Source organism: Puntigrus tetrazona, chromosome 15, assembly GCF_018831695.1.
Source record: "Puntigrus tetrazona isolate hp1 chromosome 15, ASM1883169v1, whole genome shotgun sequence".
Lineage (NCBI taxonomy): Eukaryota > Metazoa > Chordata > Actinopteri > Cypriniformes > Cyprinidae > Puntigrus > Puntigrus tetrazona.
Window position 1 is genome coordinate 16,848,436 of NC_056713.1, and position 22,635 is coordinate 16,871,070.

The 22,635-nt window shown below is 35.1% G+C and overlaps 3 protein-coding genes across 7 annotated transcripts in view; all 3 read right to left on the bottom strand.

Annotated features, from left to right (window-relative positions):
• Nucleotides 1-1,011: 1,011 nt before the first annotated feature.
• Nucleotides 1,012-6,367, bottom strand: LOC122358967 (galectin-6-like). The gene is made up of 7 exons (XM_043258982.1): nucleotides 5,528-6,367; nucleotides 3,435-3,520; nucleotides 2,900-3,107; nucleotides 2,615-2,734; nucleotides 2,398-2,486; nucleotides 1,689-1,845; nucleotides 1,012-1,552 (listed from the first exon to the last, which is right to left on the bottom strand). The coding sequence occupies exons 1-7, from the start codon at nucleotides 5,558-5,560 to the stop codon at nucleotides 1,406-1,408; spliced, it is 840 nt and encodes a 279-aa protein (XP_043114917.1). The 5' UTR covers nucleotides 5,561-6,367; the 3' UTR covers nucleotides 1,012-1,405.
• A 1,228-nt stretch (nucleotides 6,368-7,595) lies between these two features.
• Nucleotides 7,596-19,242, bottom strand: LOC122358648 (galectin-9-like). Its single transcript, XM_043258521.1, has 18 exons — nucleotides 19,080-19,242; nucleotides 17,972-18,060; nucleotides 17,396-17,600; nucleotides 17,147-17,266; nucleotides 16,409-16,438; nucleotides 16,247-16,276; nucleotides 16,136-16,165; nucleotides 15,358-15,387; nucleotides 14,863-14,951; nucleotides 14,597-14,753; nucleotides 14,369-14,509; nucleotides 10,476-10,655; nucleotides 10,112-10,197; nucleotides 9,800-10,007; nucleotides 9,538-9,654; nucleotides 9,343-9,431; nucleotides 9,081-9,237; nucleotides 7,596-8,208 (listed from the first exon to the last, which is right to left on the bottom strand). The coding sequence occupies exons 1-18, from the start codon at nucleotides 19,113-19,115 to the stop codon at nucleotides 8,062-8,064; spliced, it is 1,941 nt and encodes a 646-aa protein (XP_043114456.1). The 5' UTR covers nucleotides 19,116-19,242; the 3' UTR covers nucleotides 7,596-8,061.
• A 1,067-nt stretch (nucleotides 19,243-20,309) lies between these two features.
• ksr1b (kinase suppressor of ras 1b) overlaps nucleotides 20,310-22,635 on the bottom strand; it is a 31,170-nt gene continuing 28,844 nt past the window's right edge. For all 5 annotated transcript variants that reach the window (XM_043258985.1, XM_043258987.1, XM_043258986.1 and 2 more), the window contains 2 exons: nucleotides 22,189-22,322; nucleotides 20,310-21,336 (listed from right to left, as the gene is read on the bottom strand). In XM_043258985.1, coding sequence (XP_043114920.1) covers nucleotides 21,204-21,336; nucleotides 22,189-22,322 — 267 coding nt within the window. In that variant the 3' untranslated portion in view covers nucleotides 20,310-21,203. The remainder of the gene's footprint in view (nucleotides 21,337-22,188; nucleotides 22,323-22,635) is intronic.

The following is a 22,635-nucleotide window of genomic DNA, read 5'->3' on the forward strand; positions in this document are numbered from 1 at the left end:
ACACATAAATAATGTGAACAAAAACATTTATTTTGGATTCGATACATATAGAGCTTGTGACTGGTTTGTAAGATTTAAAATATAAATGATATGCATGCTTTGCAACTTTATGTAGATATACCTACCTAAAATTACCTGGAAATATTATCTGCCTAAAATGCAAAAGAAGTGTAAAAGGAAGATAACAATAGCCCAGAGACAGTCATAGGGCTGCTTTTGACTTAACAGTGATAATAAAGTACGTGATACCTCATAATATGACCAAAGGGAAGCTGTTTGTGCTTTTTGAATAGATATGCCTGCTTGGAAAGTACCAAGAAATGTTGTCTGCTAGACAGTTCAACTTGAACAGGAGCAAATAAAATACACTGTCACTAAAAGTTATAAAAACTGTCACCTTTTCATTCACCCAGACAGCACATGTACGTCTTAAAGATGTCTGTTAAAGATCTCTGGTAACACTTTATAATAACTCTACACTACGAAGCATTAGTTGAGCATTAGTAAAAACAAAAACTCAATTATATTATTATTATTATTATTATAAACCATTGTTCCAACATTCATATGCATTAGTAAGCAATTTACAGTGCAGCCGTAAATGCCTTGTTCTTGAGAATATATATAATGTATTTTCATAATTTGTTAATGTTCGATTTATCATTACTAAATGATTACGTTATTTACAAACCAGTTATTTAGGGGTTGTCCCTGTTTAATAAGATCATGTAAGTCTAAGTAAGTGATTAATCAATCATTTAAATGTGCATTAATAAATCTTATCATTTAGACACAATAGTAAATGCTTTATTAACACACATTTTTGCTGTAATTCATGATTAATTAAAGTGGTTATAAAGCATTTAGTAGTTGCCAGTCACCTATTTTGTGAGCTCATCTAAAGTGAGGACTATTTAAAGCATTCACAAAGGAGATTTATCTTCCGAACAGACAGGTTGAAAAAAACACAGAGGTTACAGAACACAGAAATGTTTTTAAGATGTGTTTGAGGAATTTTATTTATTTTGGATGCAATGCTACAAAATTAGCTAAATCATAGTATGGTCACTGACAAGAAGTGCTCATAGGGGCAGCAGGGTCACAGAAAAACAGGTTGGATAGGCAAGATATTACCTGCAGAATTTGTTTAAGAATTATAGTTAAGAACTAGGTGGGAAATCAGTAATTATATCATAAGAAACCCTTGCCCTGAACTGAAAACTACCAAAGCATCGAATCATGAAAGTCACTTGCATCTTCAATTTCAAGTGCAAAAGAGTGAAAAAATTAGATATGAAATTTATGATAATTATAAAGTTATCACCAGCAAAATATATTTGACCAGTTGAATTTATCTGACCTAGTGCATTTTTAATCAGGTTTATTTGTGGAACCTGGATGATTGTTAGATGTTCACAAAAATCAGCTGCAGCTGTCCATGCACTTCAAAGACATCAACGTCGTCCAGCTTAGTAAAGCGATGCTTGTAAGTGTGCACTTTCACTCCATTCACAAACACCTCATAATGCTCTCTGTTGCAGATGATTTTGACCTGAATCACACAAAAATGACTGTCACCATTGCCCTTGTGTCATTTCAAACCTATAAGCATTTTGTTCAGTTGTTCGTGAAGGGTCAGTAAATTAAAATAGAAACATAGCTACATAAGGATGTGAGTATATAGCTACCTGAAACAGATGACCTTTTATAAAAGGCACAGCTGCACTCCTTTTTTCTGTCCCCCATCTTCCATTCTCATAGGTATTGCAGACAACCACATTCTCATCAAAAAGGGATAGGTAGTGAAATGCAATCCCATACCTGTGACGTAGATTAAACTCGACCCTAATGAAGAATGAAACAGAAGAGAGGATATGTTATCACGATCAGAAACTGGACGTTTGTACACTGGCAGTTTTTCATATGTTTTTGAAATAAGTCTTTTATAGTCACCAATGCTGAGTTGTTTAAAATATTTTGTCAATGAAAACTGTAATATTGTGAAAATATTATTCCATTTATCATTTATTTACGTGATGGCAAAGTTTCATTTTCCTTGTGATCCTTTAAAAATCATTCTAATATTGATTTGTTGCTCAAGAAACGTTTCTTTTCACTATAAATGTTGAAAACAATCGCGCTGCTTAACGTTTTTAAGGAAACCACGATACTCTACCATTCATTTACGAGAAGGTATAATCAAATAATAAAGTTTCAATGCTGTTTCTGCTGTATTTCTGTAATTCCAATGCAGGAATGGTTATCATAAGAGACTTCTTTCAAATGTATTTAAAAATACCTTTGCATGCCAGTGTGTATTCATAAACAAATTGTATGTAAATGTATTTATGTATGTTTAGTTTAAAAGTGTATTCTCTTGCGTTTTTTTTATCCAACCTTTTAGAGTCAGCATTAGGAACTCCATAAATAACCATTTTTTTGCCAGGCTGTAGCCCACCATTAATCAGGGTTTTGTATGGGACCACCTGTTTACAGTAAAAGGATTTTTATACAATTGTGTATATAGAAAATATAGTGCTCAACAATATGAATGACAGACCAATCATGTTGAATTATATTGTTAATAGTGGTAGAGTCTTTTTATTTTTCTAACCAGAGAATTCTGGTAGCCAGTGAACTCCAGCTTGATGTTTTGGTCCACCGAGATGGTGTTCACTTGAATGACTGGAATACGGTGTTCATAGTCCATTAAGTGTTTCCCATTGATGCTTATCTACGGAGAGCCATAGTATAATAAGTAAAACAGTAGAAGGCATGCATACATGTACATTCCTTAAATGTCTATGTCATTTTTCACGACTCATTCGTTAATAATTATGTCACCTTTTCAAAACTCTTTACACATGAGTCTGTGTGGGTTAAACTGTGGATTGCATACCTTGTATGCCTCCTTGGTGACGAGAATCTCGATGACGAATGGTTTGTCTTTGACGATAGGAGACTCAGGTGTGGATCTTTCGGAGCCCCAGGCGCCGTTCTTGTAGGTGTTGTACATTACTCGTGCACTGCCTTTCTCGTAGCGTGGGTTTATGCACAGAGCAATATCAGCCTTAGAATCTGAACCGCACTGAAGGATCACATGTGATCTGCCGAACAGAATGAAAACTGTGCAATACTTGCAACGTCCACTAAGGTGTGGTTTCACAGACAGGGTTTAGCCTAAACCAGAATTAAACAGTAGTTCAAGTCATTTTTAAAAACGTTTCTTAGAAAAAAAAACATTACTGGTGTGCATCTCGAGACAAAACAAATTTTGCTATATTTTACGTTTCTTTCGGCTGAAACAGTTCAGACTTACATTTTAGTCTACATGCTTATTAAACCTTGTCTGTGAAACTGTGAACAAGATTAATTTCAGAGCAATTTAAAATAATAATAATAATAATAATAATAATAATAATAATGATGATGACCTGTTAGCATCTGGCACAATCCTTCCAACTATGATAATACTCTTCCCTTCCTGCAAGCCTCCCTCGATTGATGTAACTTGGATTGTCTGTGTTGGAGATATGAAAGCTGTAACCATATTTATGCATTTCTTTTTCAAATATCACTTATAATATCAGGGCTGGCACTTTAACACGTTAATTAGATTAATTAAGCACAGTGAAAAATAAGAAGTTCAAATTATTAACGCATTTAACGCACTTGCTCCGCCCCAGACCTGTGCATATATCACACAAGTGTATATGTGAAACTGATCTTATACAACAGGTAGATTATCTTAGACACAATGTTTTCTGTTTTGCCAATGAAAATCTAAAGAGAAAGCGAAACATTGCATTACATTTCATGTTTTTAAAGAATTGGGTGAATTATTTAGCACGTTGAACCATAGGCGTATTGGATTTGAGCAGACCTATGGCTGTGTGGAAAGGGTTACCAAGTTCAGTTGAACTTTGCAGGACAGTTAATCGACAGGAAAGGATTGGGTCCCCTGATCTAGGTATACTTGGAACTTCCAGACAGGTGTGTTAATAAATGAATAAATAACTCATGACTTAATCATTAAGACTGTAAGGTCCGCGAATTGGCCCGAGGAGGTCGTCCAATGGTGGATGAAGTGGATTTGGTCTCTTCAGCGGGTAATGTTATTCAATTTTAGGTTAAACTGTCACGATATGGTTCAAGAAAGGAGCACTCAACAAGCATATAACTTTAACAACTTTACTAATTCACAAACTAGGAAATAATAATAATACCTCAGGTAGGTAGGCAGGCAGACAGACAGACAGACAGATAAACTAAACCACACGTGAAAACGATGAGATTGGACAAACAGGAATTAAATACACAAAGTAAATTACTAAATTAACAAAACACAGCTGGACACAATGGGACAATTAACTGAAAGGTAGGTCACACCAAACACATGGAACATGAAAAAAACAACAAAGAGTGCGAAGACGTTACATAAACTCTCCATTACATTATGACTTCGAATTTTAGGTTGAAATACAAATTGGTCGTTTGTCTGTTTCTAATTAGTATTTTGATATTTGGTTGTTCTAGTTAACTCTTTATTATTCATGTTGCTAGCTAGTCAATAATTGCAGAGTGAAACAGCATAAGACCAAATGTAACAATTTATCATCAGTCAGGTAAATATGTATTATGCCAATTCAAACACATCAAATCATATTAATGCAAAACATCAAGATCTCAGACAGTGATCTAAAATTTAAACGTGCATATTTGAGAAATACATAGTATGAAGTGCAGAGAAACACTCCATACTACGAGCTTTCTGCTTACAGAATCGCCCTGACCCTTTTGCTACATACCAAACTAAGATGGAACATCCCCCTAAATGAAGAAAAGTACCAAGAACTGGAATTTGCATTAGCCCAGGTATCAGGCTTGGGTACAGTTTACACCTCAGTGGGAACAGAAGGTCATTTACATGCAATGACCTTCGGAGAGAGCACACCCATTGCAATAAGTAAAATATATATGAAATCTTCAAATCTTTGTTACCGTTAAGTTTACTTCTGTAGAAATAAGACCATTGTACCAGTCGCACTTCAAACGACACTAGACATGACTGTTAGTTCACGCACATTGGCATTTTCATGTAGCAAGAAAAGATATTTACAAGACATTTACCACCTGCTGGCAGTTTTAGTTTATTATTTGGAGTATCATTTCATTCAAGAAATATTAATAATAAATAATCATAAAATTAAATACATTTTAAATGTATAAATGTATAGTTCACCCACCCAAAATGGCAATTGTGCAAACTAAATATTTCTTGCTGAAGCTACTTTTTGTAATGTTAGTTTGATGCTTTACACAACAATGCATTTATATTATATTTTGGGAGTGATCTCTAAAATAAGATGCACTGCAAACAGGTCTAAATATATTGTTGTGTGTGTATATATATATATATATATATATATATATATATATATATATATATATATATATATATATATATATATATATATATATATATATATATATGTGTGTGTGTGTGTCTGTTAAAAATATCACTTACTTGTTTATGAATTGTCATCTGATAATCTGCCATTCTTCCAGTTGCTTTAGCCTGGTGTTCAAGACCAAGGTTGGAGCATCAAGGATGGTAGAGCATGAGGTTGAGTAGCCTAAATATAACTCTCATTTTAAGCCCACCCATATATTATATGTAGTGTATACACAATTTTGGGTAGATATCCTTTCCTGGAAATAACGGCAATCTACCTTGACATCTAAAATGAAAACGAATAACAAGAGACAGTCATGTATGGCTACTTTTGGCATAACAGTGACACTGAAGAACATGATATGACCAAAACTGCATGTAAGGGACACAAACATTGATGGATATCTAGGTATACAGTATAATTATTTGTGATTTCTGGATAGATATACCTATGTGGAAATTACCTGGACATACTGTCTGCAAGATAACTAAAACACAAAACTAGAGCATACATGCAATCTTTAGGGATAAGGTACAAAAACTGGCCAGGGATCATTTCAAAAGTACTATTTAGGTACTAGTTGTTGTTGTTGTTGTTGTTGTTGTTGTTGTTTTCAATTGCTGACAAGCAGTATTTCAAGTATTTTTTCTAAATTCTTAACACAGAAACCCACCTACATCCCACAATTACTCAAAATAGCCAGCAGGCACACAACACAACATGTCCAACATCAATCTGACGTTATATAGACATCCAGTGCCTGGTGGGAGATATTGTTAAATAAAAACAAATGGCACATATCAAATTCTTGAATATGTACACTAACATACATTTATTCAAAACATTACCACTATAGTTTTTATCCAACAGAAACATATTTCAGTGATCTGTTACTTAAAAATGCTCATCAGTTATTACAGTATTTTATACACAGAAATGTTTTCAATATTTTTGAGCTGCTGCTTTATCAGCAGAACCTTCATACTATGTTTAAGATTTGGAACATTAGGTTTGATGACACGACTGTGGTGGGTCTCTTCAGCAACAGAGATGAGTCAAACTACAGGAGCGAGGTGAACCGCCTGGCCAGGTGGTGCATAGACAACAATCTCATTCTGAACGTTGAGAAGACGAAAGAGATTGCTGTTGACTTCAGGAGAGTGAACACCCAGCATGCTACTCTGACCATCAATGGTGCGGCTGTGGAGAGAGTGAGCAGCATTAAGTTCTCTTGGGGATCTCACTTGGACTAACAACACCACAGCACTGGCCAGTAAAGCACAGCAGCGTCTCTACTTCCTCCGCAAAACTGAGAGGAGCCAGAGCCCCAGCCCCCATCATGTGCACCTTCTACAGATGCACCATCGAAAGCATCCTGACCAGCTGCATTACTGCGTGGTATGGCACCTGCAACGCGTCCTGCCAAAATACCCTCCAACGCATAGTGAGAGCAGCTGAGAAGATCGTTGGCGTCTCTCTCCCATCTCTCCAGGACATTTATAACACCCGTCTCACCCGCGAAGCCTTTTGCATTGCAGGTGATCCTACAAACCCTACCCACAGCTTCTTCAGTCTGCTGCCATCAGGGAGGAGACTGTGGAGCCTCCAGGCTAGGACCAGTAGACTGAAGGGCAGCTTCATACATCAGGCTGTCAGGAAGTTGAACTCTCTCCCTTGCCCCCATGCACCACTGATCCTCATCCTCTCACATCCCAGGACCAAGTTAAACATCAGACTGCTCTCTGAGTATATTTTACACCGATAAGCTGTTCGCACTACGTTCTTTATTTGCACTGTTTTCACTGGTTTGCACTCCTATCTGCCAAGTGCCTTTATTTATTTCTACTGTCCATATCGGTATATAATTGTACAGTCCTTTATATAAATTTATTTTTTCATTAAAACCATTTCATTTTAAGCAATAATATGATTTTTAATTAAATTTATTTTCTGCAATCTCTGTCTAATTCTATTTGCTAAATGTTCCATGCACACAAAAGATATATTTAGTGAATTTTTAAGATTTTAAAAAAATTGTAACTGTTAAGTTTCTGATTAGAAATCCCTTACTTTGAAGTGAATTCTCAGACTATTCGATATCTAAAGTAAACAAATAACTAAATAAATCACACCATGAACTTGTCTTTGTTCTTAGTTTAATTATTATTTTAACTGCAATGTAATCAGATAGACAAGCAAGTTTTACACAATAATATTAGAGAAACAGATGTCATAGTGCTGTAAGAGATTGTTTTGCTAACGTCAACGGCAGGGAAATATTTTAACAAATGTTTTATATGTATTTTATATTTAATATGTTGTTCAAGTAATAATCACTTACAGCACCTTACATTTCACAATAATTAAAGGTGATCCTCTGATGAAAATGCTGTTGAGAAGTTATACCACCACTTAATTTAAACGTAGATCCATATTCAACAAAGTGCAAAACACAGCTAATATTAGATATAGTTAGAAAGTTATATGTGCATATGCTATCACCGGCAGAAGATATTTTACCAGTTGAATATATCAGACCCATGATAAAAAAAATGTACTTAGACCACAAGATATGAACTTGGTGGTGAAAGTTTTAAATACGCACTTAGGCTTCCACAGAAAACAATAGTAGATCTCCACAAACTTCAACAACATCGATGTCCTCCAGTTTAGTAAAGCGATGCTTGTAAGTGTGTGCTTGCTGGCCATTCACCGACACATCGTACTGTTCTGCTTTGCAGGAGATTTTGGCCTGAATTGCGAATACAAAACCGACAGTAAGATCAAGCGTTTGTTCTCGGGTAACAAACTAATTTCTACTCTAATCTAGTTCACCCACAAATGAAAATCTTGTCATGCCATTCTAAACCCATAAGCATTTAAAGAATTTTGTATTTTTGTCCATTTAGCATTCAGAGACAAACAAAAATCTAATGGGTTTGGAGCAACATGAGGGAGTATAAATTCATTTTCATATTTGGGTGAACTATCCCTTTTAACAGGACAGAGTAGTGACTTAAAGGCCCCATGTTGTACACCTTTTATTTTAGGTGTTGATGTCCTTAAGAATATATACATATATATATATAACTGTGTTTCATGACATGTAATTTAAGAAATTTTGCATGTGTGTAAAACAACAAACTGACGATTTATTTTTAGCATTGTCGTGATTAGCTGGGAGTAACATTAGCTGAAATAATAGCAAATAACATTTGTTGCCTGAGGAAACGGAAATGTTACTATACACGTGAGATCTGATTCACCTCAGTAACAATCCTGTCAGATCATCCATCCTTGTGAGTTCTCTGCTTTTTTTTGTCAAAGCAGAGAATTTAACAGATGAAACCCTATCTGCCGAAAAAGGGGGAGGTAACCTTTCTCCGTATGACGACATAAAGGGAAGATTCCAGATTGGACCATCTGAGCTTTCATTTTTTCAAAAGGCAATGCAGGACATCTAGGGCTCGATTTACACCTATCGACATTTCTAGCCACTCAGGGACCATAGGCATGCTAAAGTGCAATTTTCATGCTATGGGACCTTTAAGATTTATATCAAACCTGAAACAATGCAAATATTTAGAATTGTCAAACTGTCCATGTAAACAGAAAAGTGTCTACCTGAAAGAACTGGCCTTGTAGAAAAGGTATGCCTTCACTCTTTTCTTCTGGCCCCCAACTTCCATTTTCATGGGTATTGCAGACAACTGATTTATCCTCAAAACGGCACTGGTAGTGAAACGCAACCCCATATCTGTGGCGCAGATTAATCGCTACGCTAATAAATAATAAAACAGAAGTATTTTCTAGAAAATGTTTAGTTGAATACATTTATGTATGTTTATGATGTGTCTATGCCAGAAACAAAGGATTTTTTTCTAACCTTTTACAGTCAAGCTTAGGAATTCCATAAACGACAATGTTTTTGTCAGGCTTTAGTCCATTGACCAGTCCTTTTTTGTATGGTGGCACCTGATTGCAGGGAAAATGACAAAAGTGTAAAAGGATTTATAAAACTCTAATACGCAAGACTTCAATTATAATATGCTTAACAGTGGCAGTGTATTTTTTTCCTAACAGAATTCTGGTAGCCAATGAACTCCAGCTTGATGTTTTGGTCCACCGAGATGGTGTTCACTTGAATGACTGGAATACGGTGTTCATAGTCCATTAAGTGTTTCCCATTGACGCTTATCTATGGAGAACCAATCACCAAAATCATCATTCTGCTAGTACAGAAACAATATATGTTGCCATGAAAATAGCCACATGTTGGCATGGCATTAAACATCCATATGAATGTTTAATTGGTTAACATTTAACTTCTGCAAAGAGTATACCTCGTATGCCTCCTTGTTGACAAGGATCTCGATGACGAACGGTTTGTCTTTGGCGATAGGAGACTCAGGTGTGGATTGTTCGGAGCCCCAGGCGCCGTTCTTGTAGGTGTTGTACATTATTCGTGCACTGCCTTTCTCGTAGCGTGGGTTTATGTGCAGAGCAATATCAGCCTTAGAATCTGAACCGCACTGAAGGTTGACATGTAATCTGCAAAACACTGCTCAGAACTAGCCATGGCAATGGTAACATTCCCTTGAATAAAACATTAGTCATAATTTGTCTTTAAGAACAACGTGAAAAATCATTCTCACCTGTTAGCATCTGGCAAAATCTGTCCAACTATGATAACACGCTTTCCTTCCTGCAAGCCTCCCTTGATTGATGTAACTGCGTTTGTCTGTGTTTGAAATTTTCATACAGTAAGCATATTTATAGTTTATAATGACAGCAGATTAAATTATAAAATATTCCTGAATGTTTCAAATAAAATGCAACAGGTTTAAATGTCATAAACATTGCTGCATATATATATATATATATATATATATATATATATATATATATATATATATATATACACACACACACACACAAAGTATATATACAGTAATATATATCACCTTCTATTACTACAATAACCTCATTCTAGAGTCTATTATTATAAATGTCACTTACTGGTTTATAAATTGCCAGCTGTTGCTCGCTATCTGCCATTCTTTCAATTCTTGTTTTTCTGCAGCCAAAAATGCTATTCTTCTTATTCAAGATCAAGGCTGAAGCACCACGGATGTGAAAGCATGACACTGAGTAGCCAGCTAAATACAGCTGTGTTTTTAAGCCCACCCATATATTATACATATGTTATGTAATGTATAAATAAAAAAAGTGGAATTTACTGTAATCTACCTTAAAATATTTTCTCCCCAGACATCTGAAATGCAGAAGGAAGATAACTCCAGAAACATTCATTTAGGTCACTCTTGGCATGAGAGTGATAATGCAGCCTGATGAAAAGACACAATCTTTGCAGGGAAATCTAAGGTACTGCATGCAATGGAACATTTCTGCTTTTTGGATAGATATAGGTCCCCCACAGATAATCATATCTATATAACTTGGAAATGACCTAGAAATGTTGTCTGCCAAACAGCTGAAATGCAAACATGGATAAGAGCAGATATCATACACTCTTACACAAAAAGATGAATAAAGGGTCAAATAAGGTAAAAAGGTGTAAAATAATGGAACACAAATCCATATATTGATATTGATTATTGGAGAGCAGGGGCGAAAGTAAAATTTTTCAAAGATACTTTTTTGGAAAGAGATACAGTTTTGCTGTCGTCAATAACTCACAAATGTGGTCAGTCAGTACCAGGCGGTATTTTGTTTGTAGTAACTAAAAAACGTTACAGAATCACTGTGCAATCTTATATTTTGAAATGCAGATGGGATCAGGAGGGGAGAGCTCTGGCACAATTCAAACTTTTCACTGTAGCGTAAAGAATGAATAAGAGACCTTCAAAAGACCAACATTCCTGGTCCTCTACAGAATCAAGTTTTCTCCAGGTATGTGGATATATGTTAGATATGCTTTCTTCTGTACCTTCTAGAACTGTGTTGGACATAATTATTTATATTTCAATAGAGGCAAAAATGCTTGCTTTACCTTCCCCTCTAATCAATAACATACATAAACATGATCATCAAATAATACAAATAATTTATAAAACAGAGTAGTTAAGAATATATATATATTCAAAACATATACTTAACTTTAATGAAATAAATTGAGATTCAAGAAGCCCTGAAACCCTGTTTATCTAATGTATATTGTCTGAATTATATTTAAACTTTTATATACTGAAAATCTGACAAGGCAATCTTCGGGACGTGTTACAGCACTAAAAAACATATCTATTGATCTTTACTGTGCAAGCAAGGCAAATGCTAGGGGTGTAAGTTTTTTTTTTTTTTTTACCATTTATTTTTAAATCACCAATACTACTTGCAAATGTCCCACAAAAAATAACTACCATTGCTCTTTGGTTTCGGCACGCATGATCGATATTTCCAGTTCAGTTATCCAGTTCAGAACATCTATCATAATGTCAAAAAGACAGAAGCACTTTGGTGCCCAGAGAAGAAAAAAAGAAGAAAAACGGGACAAAGACATAGGTATAATTATGTAATGAACGATGATGATCATATTAAACTAGATGAGGTAAAAATTGGTGAACAAACTTTATGTTGGCCTTGTCTAAAAGTTTAAAATGTCTGGAGTGTCTGGTGTAACATGATAACACGTTTTGATAATATTTTTACGAGTTGTGTAGTATTTGGGGATTTGTGGCATTTTTTTTTTTTTTTTTTTGATTTGGCTTATTTAGTTGTGTTTTTTATATAATTGGGCTTATTAAGATTTTATGTAAAATCCACTTTAAAGATCTCCGTTTCTCAGTTAAACTCGTGGTGAGTTTAGTAGAACAGTGCTGCCATCTACTGGAAAACGGACACTTTTTAATGAGAGTAATCGGCAATAACCTGAAGAACAAATATAACAAATACAAATGTAATGCCCATTGTTAGTTCAAGTCTATTAACACATTCACTAATGTTATCAAATGACACCTTACTGTAAGTGTTACTGTTTTACTATCATCAGCTTTTTAAAATAAGAAAATATAACACCTAATGGTCACATATACGCCTTCATTTCTCTATTGATATGCGCTTTTGAATATCAGGGCCACCTGTGGCTGACATCTCCACCTCGGTTCAGCCCAGTGAGATGAATTTTCAGGGAGAAAGGCAAGGCGAGTCTGTAGGACATTTGATATATCTTGGGGAAGCAAGGGGCACCACGTAAAATCCCTCATAGGGCAGCAAACTGTACTGTTACTGTGACACATGAAGTGAGAAACACACTTGTAATCCAAACAACAAAAAAAACCGCTTCAGTAATTACTTACAGCGCTGGAAATCTTTCTGAGGTAACCGCCGGAAACAAAGACGACATCACGTGACATTCATAAAAAAAAAACTCTCAAACGAGCTCTCTCGAATCTTATCTTTAACTAACCCGATCCCATTAAAAGTGTGTATAAGTAGTAGCTGTATGAAAAACTGCATGTCATATGCACGCGAATGCATGCTAAACATGCGAGTAAAGCATTTTTCATAATCTAAAACGCGTGCTTTACCAGCCCTCAGGAGGAGAAACGCAGAGCTTTACGCTTCACCAAAGCTGTTCCCCATTAAAAAGCTAAACTGCATGTGAGTCAGATCAGAGAGATCAGATAATAGCATATACACGTATAAACATTACATTGAGCAAATTAGAGAAATAAAGTCACCTTATTATAATTTCAACGTTCTGAAGCAATCATTAATGAAAGCAAGTGTATGTTTGCGTAAAACTATCGGCAGCTCTTACAAATGAATACAAAATGTTACTATAGCCTGTTTTAAAGCGTATATATTCATTTAAAATATAGTTTACAAATATAACTAAACGTGACAAGAAAACTAATATATATATATATATATATATATATATATATATATATATATATATATATATATATATATATATATATATATATATATATATATAGTATTATTTATTAATGTCATGTATATAAAATGTCTTGTACACTCAGCTTAAACAACTGAAATATATGGAACATTTTTACAGTATATACTATATGATAGTTTATTTAAGTTTATTAAGTCCTCATTTGCATTTTAACATTACAAAATAAGGCACTACAATCCAGTTGTCTGCACAAGGCATGCATACGCTATAGCAAGCACATAGCTGCATATATTTTTTAAAAGGGCCCGTGGAACAAAATCTAAGCAATAAATCACAAAGAAAGAAATTTATCAAAACTTTATTGTTTTGTTTTGTTTTTTTTTTGAGATGAGTAGCTAAGTAGGTCTTATTCTTGGGAAACACAAAAAATGTCACTGCAATGATTAACAGCACCATCCATTTTACTATTTTGAAAAAATAAAACAGGCTTTTCTTAACTTGACATAATTCATGGCATTTTGCAGAGGTATATAAACTATAATTAAAAAATATTTATGCTGTTTTTTTGTGCTATTTTTTATACATGCAGCACGGATGATGAGAGTTTCAAGATGGCTATACATGGCCTACATAATCATTACTGTAATAACATACACATAACATACTACGTATTACTACAGAAAGCCATTTCACGATTTTGTTAGACATAATTCATGGCATTTTAGAGAGACATATAAGGTATAAGTAGAAAAATTGATGCTGTTTATAGTTTATAAATGCAGCAAGTATGAGGAGATATTCAAGATATAGGCTATATATAGCCTAAATACAAAATATAACATACTACATATTACTACAAAATAACAAAAATGGTTTTAATGGTTATAATCACAGTGCTGTTTTTTAATTTTTCCATCAGCCATTTTTCTGTATTTGAAAGTGGTTCTACTATTAAACAATTAGCCATGCCTTCCCTTATCTTTCTTTTAAAAGTGGTTTAAAACTGAAACATCACAGATCACTGTTAAGCCTGAACTAAATTCAGCTGCAGATCTCCCGTAATCTCCAATATATCGATGTCGTTCAGATTCTTGTAGCGATGATTGTAAGTGTGTGCTTGTTTGCCATTGACAAACACGTTGTAATGATGAGGATTGCAGGAGATTGTGACCTGCAGCACACACCAGAAATATTCATTTCAACTCAAAAATGACAGCATCAAAAAGCGATACATGTTTACGGACGTGAGTGTGCCTACCTGAAAAGGTTGTCCTTTTTGAAATGGCAAGCCTCCGAAGCGTTCCTCTTTACCCCACTGCTCCATCTGATTGGTGTTACGCACAACAACGCTCTCGTCAAAACGAATGTTATAGTGCAACGCAATCCCACTTCTGTAGCGCAGGTTAAATGCTATTCTGGTGGAGGAAACAGATGAACGGAAGACTTGCTTCTTAAAATGAACAGATTTTACATTTTTGTTTAATTACGTCACAATGATCAAACAGTGTGTGTCTGAGGTCTGACCTGTTAGCATTGTGATTGATAACTCCGTGGATGACAATGTTTTTGCCAGGGTGAAGTCCACCACTGATGACGGTTTTGTAGGGGACAGTCTAAAGTTAAAAGTAATGTAACGCTTATTTAACATTTTTAACATTCAAATGTCAAAAAACATTTTTTTTTAAATGCCTGATTTAAGGTGACACTGGTTTTAAAAAAATTAAGTGTCACGCGGAAAGCGTGCGTTTTCATATTTCTGAATCTCTTTATGCGTGACTTTTAGCTGTGTATGCATGATAATGTGATTTCTCATGGTTGGGTGCATACTGGTATTCCAGGAACTGAAAGTAGATTCAAATGTTCAACTAAAAGTAAAATTAAAAATACCTGATTTATAGTGAAACCGAACTTTTAAATCTTGTCTACTGATACAAATCTAAAAATTTAACAACAAATGAATTCAAAAGAAGTTATGCTGTGTCTGGTAAAGTGAATTAGCGTATTGAGAGTTGCTCTTACATAGTTGGGTGCAGATGGGTATGCCGGGAACTGTGGGTAGATAAACACATATTTTTAGCATTTCTTCATACCAGACAAACGCAATGTGATCTCAGAGCTGTTACTGAAAGATATGGGAGACTGCAAATGTCACGCTGCAAGCACTTTCAGCAGATCAGAATGATATAAAACAAATTCTTCATTATTAACAACAACACAAATAAGAGCACTGTAACACAGATAACACTGAACAATGCTGGCATGCTCAACTAACTAAAAGAGGAAGTTGTAAGTGTGCAATAACAGTTGGCAGATGTGAAAAAGATTTAAAGTTTACACATTAACCCTATCGTGTCACAAAAAATGAGGAAAAACCAGCTTGATCTCACAGCAATTTGTACATATTTTATGAGGTGGCCAATTCAAATTCATACAATGTTTGCTACATATTTGCATTTGTACAAATAACCTATTATATATAATATTAGTTGACTTGTACCGTTAGGATTAGAATAAATTGACATGTTCTAGAAAAGTTACTATGGTCAGTAGAATATCTGTTGGTAGATCAACACAATGAAGAGTTGGCAAATAATAATCAGACAGTTTAATGAAAGCTAGTTGACATTTAGGTTAAAAGTTTTTTTATTGGCCATAGAATCCAATAAAGCATTGGGTGGGTTTTGTAGAGCACCAATTAAATTATAAAAGACTCAGATATAACCTTCGTGGTTAAGAACCTTTGATCTCTGTTGATAACCATAAAGACGACATGTTTTCTGATGTACTAACCACTTACCCCACATCCTGGTGGGACAGCATACTGAGGCTGTAGAGGAAAGGAACAGCAGTTGTTTAAGACAAGAAAACTGCAATAATGTCGCATCGTTCAAACATATTTTCCTCTCACCTGAAATCCTACTTGAGGTGCAACATAACCCTGGAAAGATAATATACAAAACGCAATCAAAAGACATAAAGCTAATATAAAAAGCTGTATCTGAGTTTAATCTGAAAAGTTAGATGCAATATGAGCTAATATCCATCTGTCCTACAGGTACAAAGTACTCACTGGAAAGGCTGGCTGTGGGGGTAAATAGGGCTGCAAAGAAAAATAAGTTTATATATCATATTACATTCAAAAACGTTATTTAAATTAAAGCGCCCCTATTATAGGTTGTGAAAAGGTTCATAGTTTGGGCTTTGACATGCATGCAAAGTCAAGAAACACTTTCAGTTTCTTACAACATGCATTTTTTTTTTACCTTAGTTGCTCACAAACTCAATAACAAATTTGAGTGGCACTAATCTGCAGTGATTGGTCCAATCGGACAATTCCATTTAAAGCAGTGTTTGTGATTGTGCTGCTTTGTGAACAGCCGTTACCGGGGAAACAGTACTGTATTTTTAACATTCAGAAGGCTACACATAGCGGCAATAAGTGGGCGGGCAAAATGCTTATGCTTCACGCTGACGGATTGGGATTCGTTTTAAAAATGACTCGTTTCAACAATTCGGAGTCAACTCTTTTTACACAGTGCACTTTCAGGATGTTTTGCAGGATGTTTTCATTCGCTTACAGCTGTGCTACACGCTGCATGAAAGGTCATTTTCAAAAACCCATAATAGGGACACTTTAAAAGTGGGCCTAAAATTATTCAGCCGCCACACATACTGAATATCGTTTTAATGTGAGGAACTGCACTTGTGATTGCATGACACTTCCGTTACAAAACAAACAACTACCTCAAAAGTGAAGTTAGGTGTGTGAAAAGTTCTGGAGTGGCAACCTGTGTATGTTTGTGCTCACCGCAGGATTCTGAAAGGCAATAGAGTTTAACTCCACCATTCCATCCACCGAGATGGTGTCCACCTGAGAATATGGAATGCGGTGTCTATAGTCCATGAAGTGCCTCCCATTAGTAGATATCTAGAGAGAACCATCATAAAAGTCATAAACGAAAAGAGGTGAAATGCTTTTCTAATAATTAACTACTTAAGGAAATGGATTCATGCTACTTTATAGAAATTGCAAATCTGAGAGCGAAAGACCATGTACCTTGTATTTGTCCTGCTCGACAAAGATCTGGAGGGTGAATGTTTGGCCTTGGGGGAAGGGAGATTCAAATTTGCGCTCCTCTGAGCCCCAGGACCTGTTCTGGAATGTGTTGTGCACTACATACCTGGAGCTCTCATAGCGCGGGTTAAAGTGCAGAGCAATATCAGCCCCAGAATGGGAACCGCACTGAAGGTTCACGTGAAATCTGCGGGACACAAGGGAAATTAGATCTGACCTGATGTGTTGCGAGGCTCGCGAAAAAAATCTGCATTGCAGGCTACTATTAAAAAAACACCAAGAGCACTTTTGCAGCGTTGGTTAAAGAAAAACAGCTTGTGGTTGCTCAACACTTTTCTCATCATTTTCACACATCTTCTGACATTTCACAGGCTGCCTCTGGTCATTAACCTAAATGAGTTTAGACTATACTACTACACTACAAAAGACAGACTTATAAAAGAATTATGCATGTAGTATCCACAATAAAACGTACAGTTATTTAATATTTATTACCGTAAATAAAAAAACCCTACTTTTTTCATGTTCTTGAAAACATCATCAAACATTATTCCTCACCTGTTAGCCCCAGGTAAAACGCGTCCACTTACGACAATGCTCTTCCCATTCTGCAGGCCTCCCTGGATTTGGCCACTAAATGGGATTCTCTGTGTTGAAGTAAATAGTAATATGACACATAAGTACACTCTAGCGCACAGTCTGCATCTATCCTGAGAAGCTATACCCAGTAATGTAAATATGTGATTAAAATTGCTTGTTTAATATACAAAATTGGAGCAGACTTCATATGTATAGTAATTTGTTTCTACACAAATGTGTGTGTTTATGTGTGAGTGTGTAGCTGATGTTTTTTTTGTTATGGGGACTAAATGTCCTCACAAGTGTAGTGATACCAGGCAATTTAGACCATGGGCACGTTTCGTTTGAGGAAATAAACACCCAAAATGGAGTGTATTGAAAATGTGAAAAAGTAGAGAGTTACCTATAAGGGGAAGGATTAGGTGTAGGGTTAGACAATAAGATTTGTACATTATAAAAACCATGGAGAGTCCCCACAAAAAATGTAAAACTCTGTGTGTGTGTGTGTGTGTGTGTGTGTGTGTGTGTGTGAAAACTTCCCGTCATGCGGTCTGCAAACTTCCCGTCATGAGATTAGTACCGCCTTTGTTTATTATGCCCATCAAAACTAAACTTTAATATCACATCGGGGAAAATTGTCACATTTTGTAACGTTAGCTTTAGACGTTTGCAGTTTTAAAAATACTTCAGCGTTTCATAGACTACTCAAGACATAAATCCCATTGTGAAAATTTACGCAACGACCGTGTGACAACATGCCCCGCATCTTCTACACGCGTTGTCTATACTGTCTATACTGTCTATACTGAACTGAACCTTTTTACTGAACGGTAAAAATGCTCATTTAGTATGAGAATACTAAATCATACAATGAAAAAATCGAGGAAGAAACAAAGGAAAAACAAAAACCCCACCATAGAAATACATTAACCTACTTGTTGCATGACTGCATATAGGTTATTAACTCAGAAAAGGGAGACAAAGAAAATAGCAACAAAAACAAAAAGGAGGTATAGTGATAAAGGCGTTCCTTGTTATGACGCCATATGATTTTTGTTAAACAAAACAATAAAAAAAGATCACTTACCGGGTTGTAAAACGGTTGCTGTTGATAAAATGCCATTATGTCAGCCTTTACTTTCCTGCACCTTTAAGTGTGTATTCGAGGGAGACGAATAAAGGGAAAGTGAGCAGGACGACAAACAGCCACGATTTAAGATCCACCTACAGATGTCCGGTTTCCGATGAAAACACGCCAGCTTTCGATTTCTCCATAAAACTACGAACTTGGCCAATGTCCAATAACTCGCAACGTTATTTATTGCGTAACAGCGTGTGATTAATAATCAAGAAATATCAATAAGGTATATGCGGACAAAGTTTAATTTAAGTCATTATTCATGGATGATATATATATATATATATATATATATATATATATATATATATATATATATATATATATATATATATATATCATATAAGTATATATATATCAATAAGTATATATATATATATATATATATATATATATATATATATATATTAAAGATATATATATATATATATATATATATATATATATATATAAAGAATTATATATATATATATATATATATATATATATATATTAAAGAATTATATATATATATATATATATATATATATATATATATATATTTTAACAGAATTATATATATATATATATATATATATATATATATATATATATATATATATATTAAAGAATTTAACAGTAGACATTATACTACATAGATACTTAATGGACAAACATAGGCATTTTTACATTTCTTTCTGATATATAAAACTCCTGCTAGTGTGTCACAAGACAAAACATTAAAAACTAAGGTCTGTGTTTGTTTTTAACAGGAAATCGAACTTGCAGAAAATGTGTACCATAGTACTAAAGAACTAAGCTAAAAGATAAAATTTCTGATTTCAAATCTGAAAAAAAAAAAAAAAAAAAAAAAAACGTACAGATTTCACATACGTACGATTCAAAGTAGATTATACCCCTGGTTTCACAGAAAAGGCTTAAATGTGAGCCTAGAGTAAAATGCGTGTTAGAATATTTTGCTCTGACATACAGTATCTTAAAATAAATCAGTACCATTGTTCTGTCTCAAGATTCTCAGCTCTATCAATTTTTTTCTTCTAAGATATTTTTTTATATAAAAGCTGCTTAAATATGTTAATTTAACTAAGACCTCAAGGCTTAACCTTAGCCCCGTCCGTAAAACGGTACTGTATTTTGCTCAGTGTCACTCTCTTTCAAGAAATGGAAAAAAAATATATAAACGTTTCATTTATTTATTTCTACCGAGGATAAAATTACACTGTGTTTACAGACAAGTGACTACAAGCTTTACAAAAATATGAATTCATAATTACATAACATTAAAACCGCAATCTCTTTCTAAAAATGTACAATTTGTGTTTGACACACTTTGTATATAAAGAGCTGTACAACAGGAGTAAAGTACCATTTCAAAACTTTTCAATGGAAACATATAAAATTTTGTACAAATAATATAAGAAATCTTAGCTGTACAATAAATAAAACAATAGTTCTCTATTCGAATTCCTTTAAGTTGTAATGGGAACAGTCACTGTAATCTCCAACATCCTCTCATTGTTCATAACACCACAAATGAATCACTCAAAACTCTTGCATGCACACTTTCTCTCACACACGCACAAATTAAAAACAAGAGGTATCAGATATTAAAAAGTTCCTGAACATCATTCCGCTGGGTGGAAATATTTTGCATTCCGTGTGATATCACAAATACCTCTTCGAGATCCTTATTTTTGATGCTCTTTATCCATCCTGGAAGGGCTCAGCATGTCAGATCCAGTAAAATATTATTTAAATCTTAATTTGAAACAAATACGCTAAATATAAAAAGTCACTTTTTTTAGGAGTACAGAAGAAGTTTGTGGTCTGTCCTATCGAAAGAGCAATGGAAATCACATTCCATTCATCTGACGGCACATGAGTAACTTGATACAGAAAAACGCGGCGAACTCTGCTAGCTCAATAAATCAGCTGGAATCCTATTTTCCGTTTACACAGTTTAGCAGAAATGGCCTTTCTCAGCGTCAGAACGGGCAAAACCAAAGATGGGATTACTACAGGAAGAAGCATCGCGAAGATGAATGTTCTAAACCATGCAAGGCGCTCGTTTGCTCAGTTGTTTTCTTTGAACGCAGCAGCCATGCTGACAGCAGCTGTGGACAGATCGCTGCATTTGTAGACGTAAGGACAGCGAGAGCGAAGGCCCGGACTGCAGTGCTCGCGCAGGCAGTGATGGTGCCACGCGCTGAACAGAAGGAGGGGGGAAAATAAAGTGGCATGTGAAATATGAAGATTCAGAAGAGGTTGGCGGTAAGAAGAAAAGTTGAGACGCCGAGATGGAGGCAGGAGAGTGGATCACGAGTTTGGCCCATTCCCAGAGCGGAGAGAAACCCACAAGAAAAAACAGCAGAGACACAACATACACAAATATTTCAAAAACTCAATTAGAAAAGGGATTCAGGGATTTCAACTGCTTGTACTGTTAAATAATAAATAATTTAATTGTATATATTATATAATTATTGTCATTTTGATTCTTATAAATTCAGATTACACTCTTTTAACCACAGTCTAACCAGCGTTTTTTAATTGTAAAAGTTTCATTAATGACCACAGGCCAAATATTTGGGCATATAAACATATTGTAACAGGTTAAATCAATAAGCACCTTCCCTCTGAACCACTCTTATTGCCTGCCTATATATAGCAAATAATGAACAATAAAAATCACACAAATCTTCACACATCTGCACACCACACCAATCATTCATATAACAGGCAAAAAAACTTTGGTAGCAGAAAAACACTCACAAACAGAGTCTTTTTCATTACTGTCACTTATTGTTATTTTCCGCACCATATGATGTTAGGTTTGACCAGATATATAATGGTTGATTCCATGCACAGCATCCTTCTGACTGTCGTTACGCTAAAAAAATCCAATGGTATGAAATGAAGTAAATAGGCTCAGAATAGAGGCAAAAACAATGCACAGGTCGGCTCCAAACGATTAGTTAGTTTTCATGCTCCCTAATCTACACCCCCTAAAAAAACGGGGGATCCACAGCACGCTAGCGTTCCAGACTAGGATACGTACTCCTCAGACTTCCAGAAGTGTCCAGGGTGCGAGAGTCTGCGATTGAGCTTCGGGAGCTTCTCTAGCAAGTCGGACAGCTGAGTGAATGTGGGTCTGTCCACAACCTTAAAGGACCAGCAGGCTGACAGGATCTCCTGCAGTGAGGGTACAATATCCATGATGATATAAATCACATACATACATACATACATAGTGGGAAAAATTATTTGATCCTCTGCTGATTTTGTATAGGAGACAGAATGCGTGTTTCTTAAATATTTGCAAATAGTCACACCGCTGCTGTCTCCTGAAGCTGCTTGGCGACAATCTCGTGCCTGAAATCTTTGCACGGCTCTTTGGTCATGGTGAAGAGTTTGGGATCTGATTGATTGATCGATCGATTGATTGGACAGGTAACAATCTAAGATGAGATAACTACTGGAATGTTTTGTTGTTATTCTGTCCCTC

What these genes read in the sequence shown, in the direction of transcription:
- LOC122358967 (XM_043258982.1), bottom strand. Translation starts at nt 5,560, where the DNA reads ATGGCAGATTATCAGATGACAATTCATAAACAA. An exon ending in CCTAATGCTGACTCTAAAAG is followed by an intron (nt 1,846 to 2,397) that starts GTTGGATAAAAA and finishes ATTCTTCATTAG; the next exon opens with GGTCGAGTTTAATCTACGTC. An exon ending in TAAAAGGTCATCTGTTTCAG is followed by an intron (nt 1,553 to 1,688) that starts GTAGCTATATAC and finishes TGTGTGATTCAG; the next exon opens with GTCAAAATCATCTGCAACAG.
- LOC122358648 (XM_043258521.1), bottom strand. Translation starts at nt 19,115, where the DNA reads ATGGCATTTTATCAACAGCAACCGTTTTACAACCCG. An exon ending in TCGAGCAGGACAAATACAAG is followed by an intron (nt 17,267 to 17,395) that starts GTACATGGTCTT and finishes GGTTCTCTCTAG; the next exon opens with ATATCTACTAATGGGAGGCA. An exon ending in TCAACAAGGAGGCATACGAG is followed by an intron (nt 9,655 to 9,799) that starts GTATACTCTTTG and finishes GGTTCTCCATAG; the next exon opens with ATAAGCGTCAATGGGAAACA.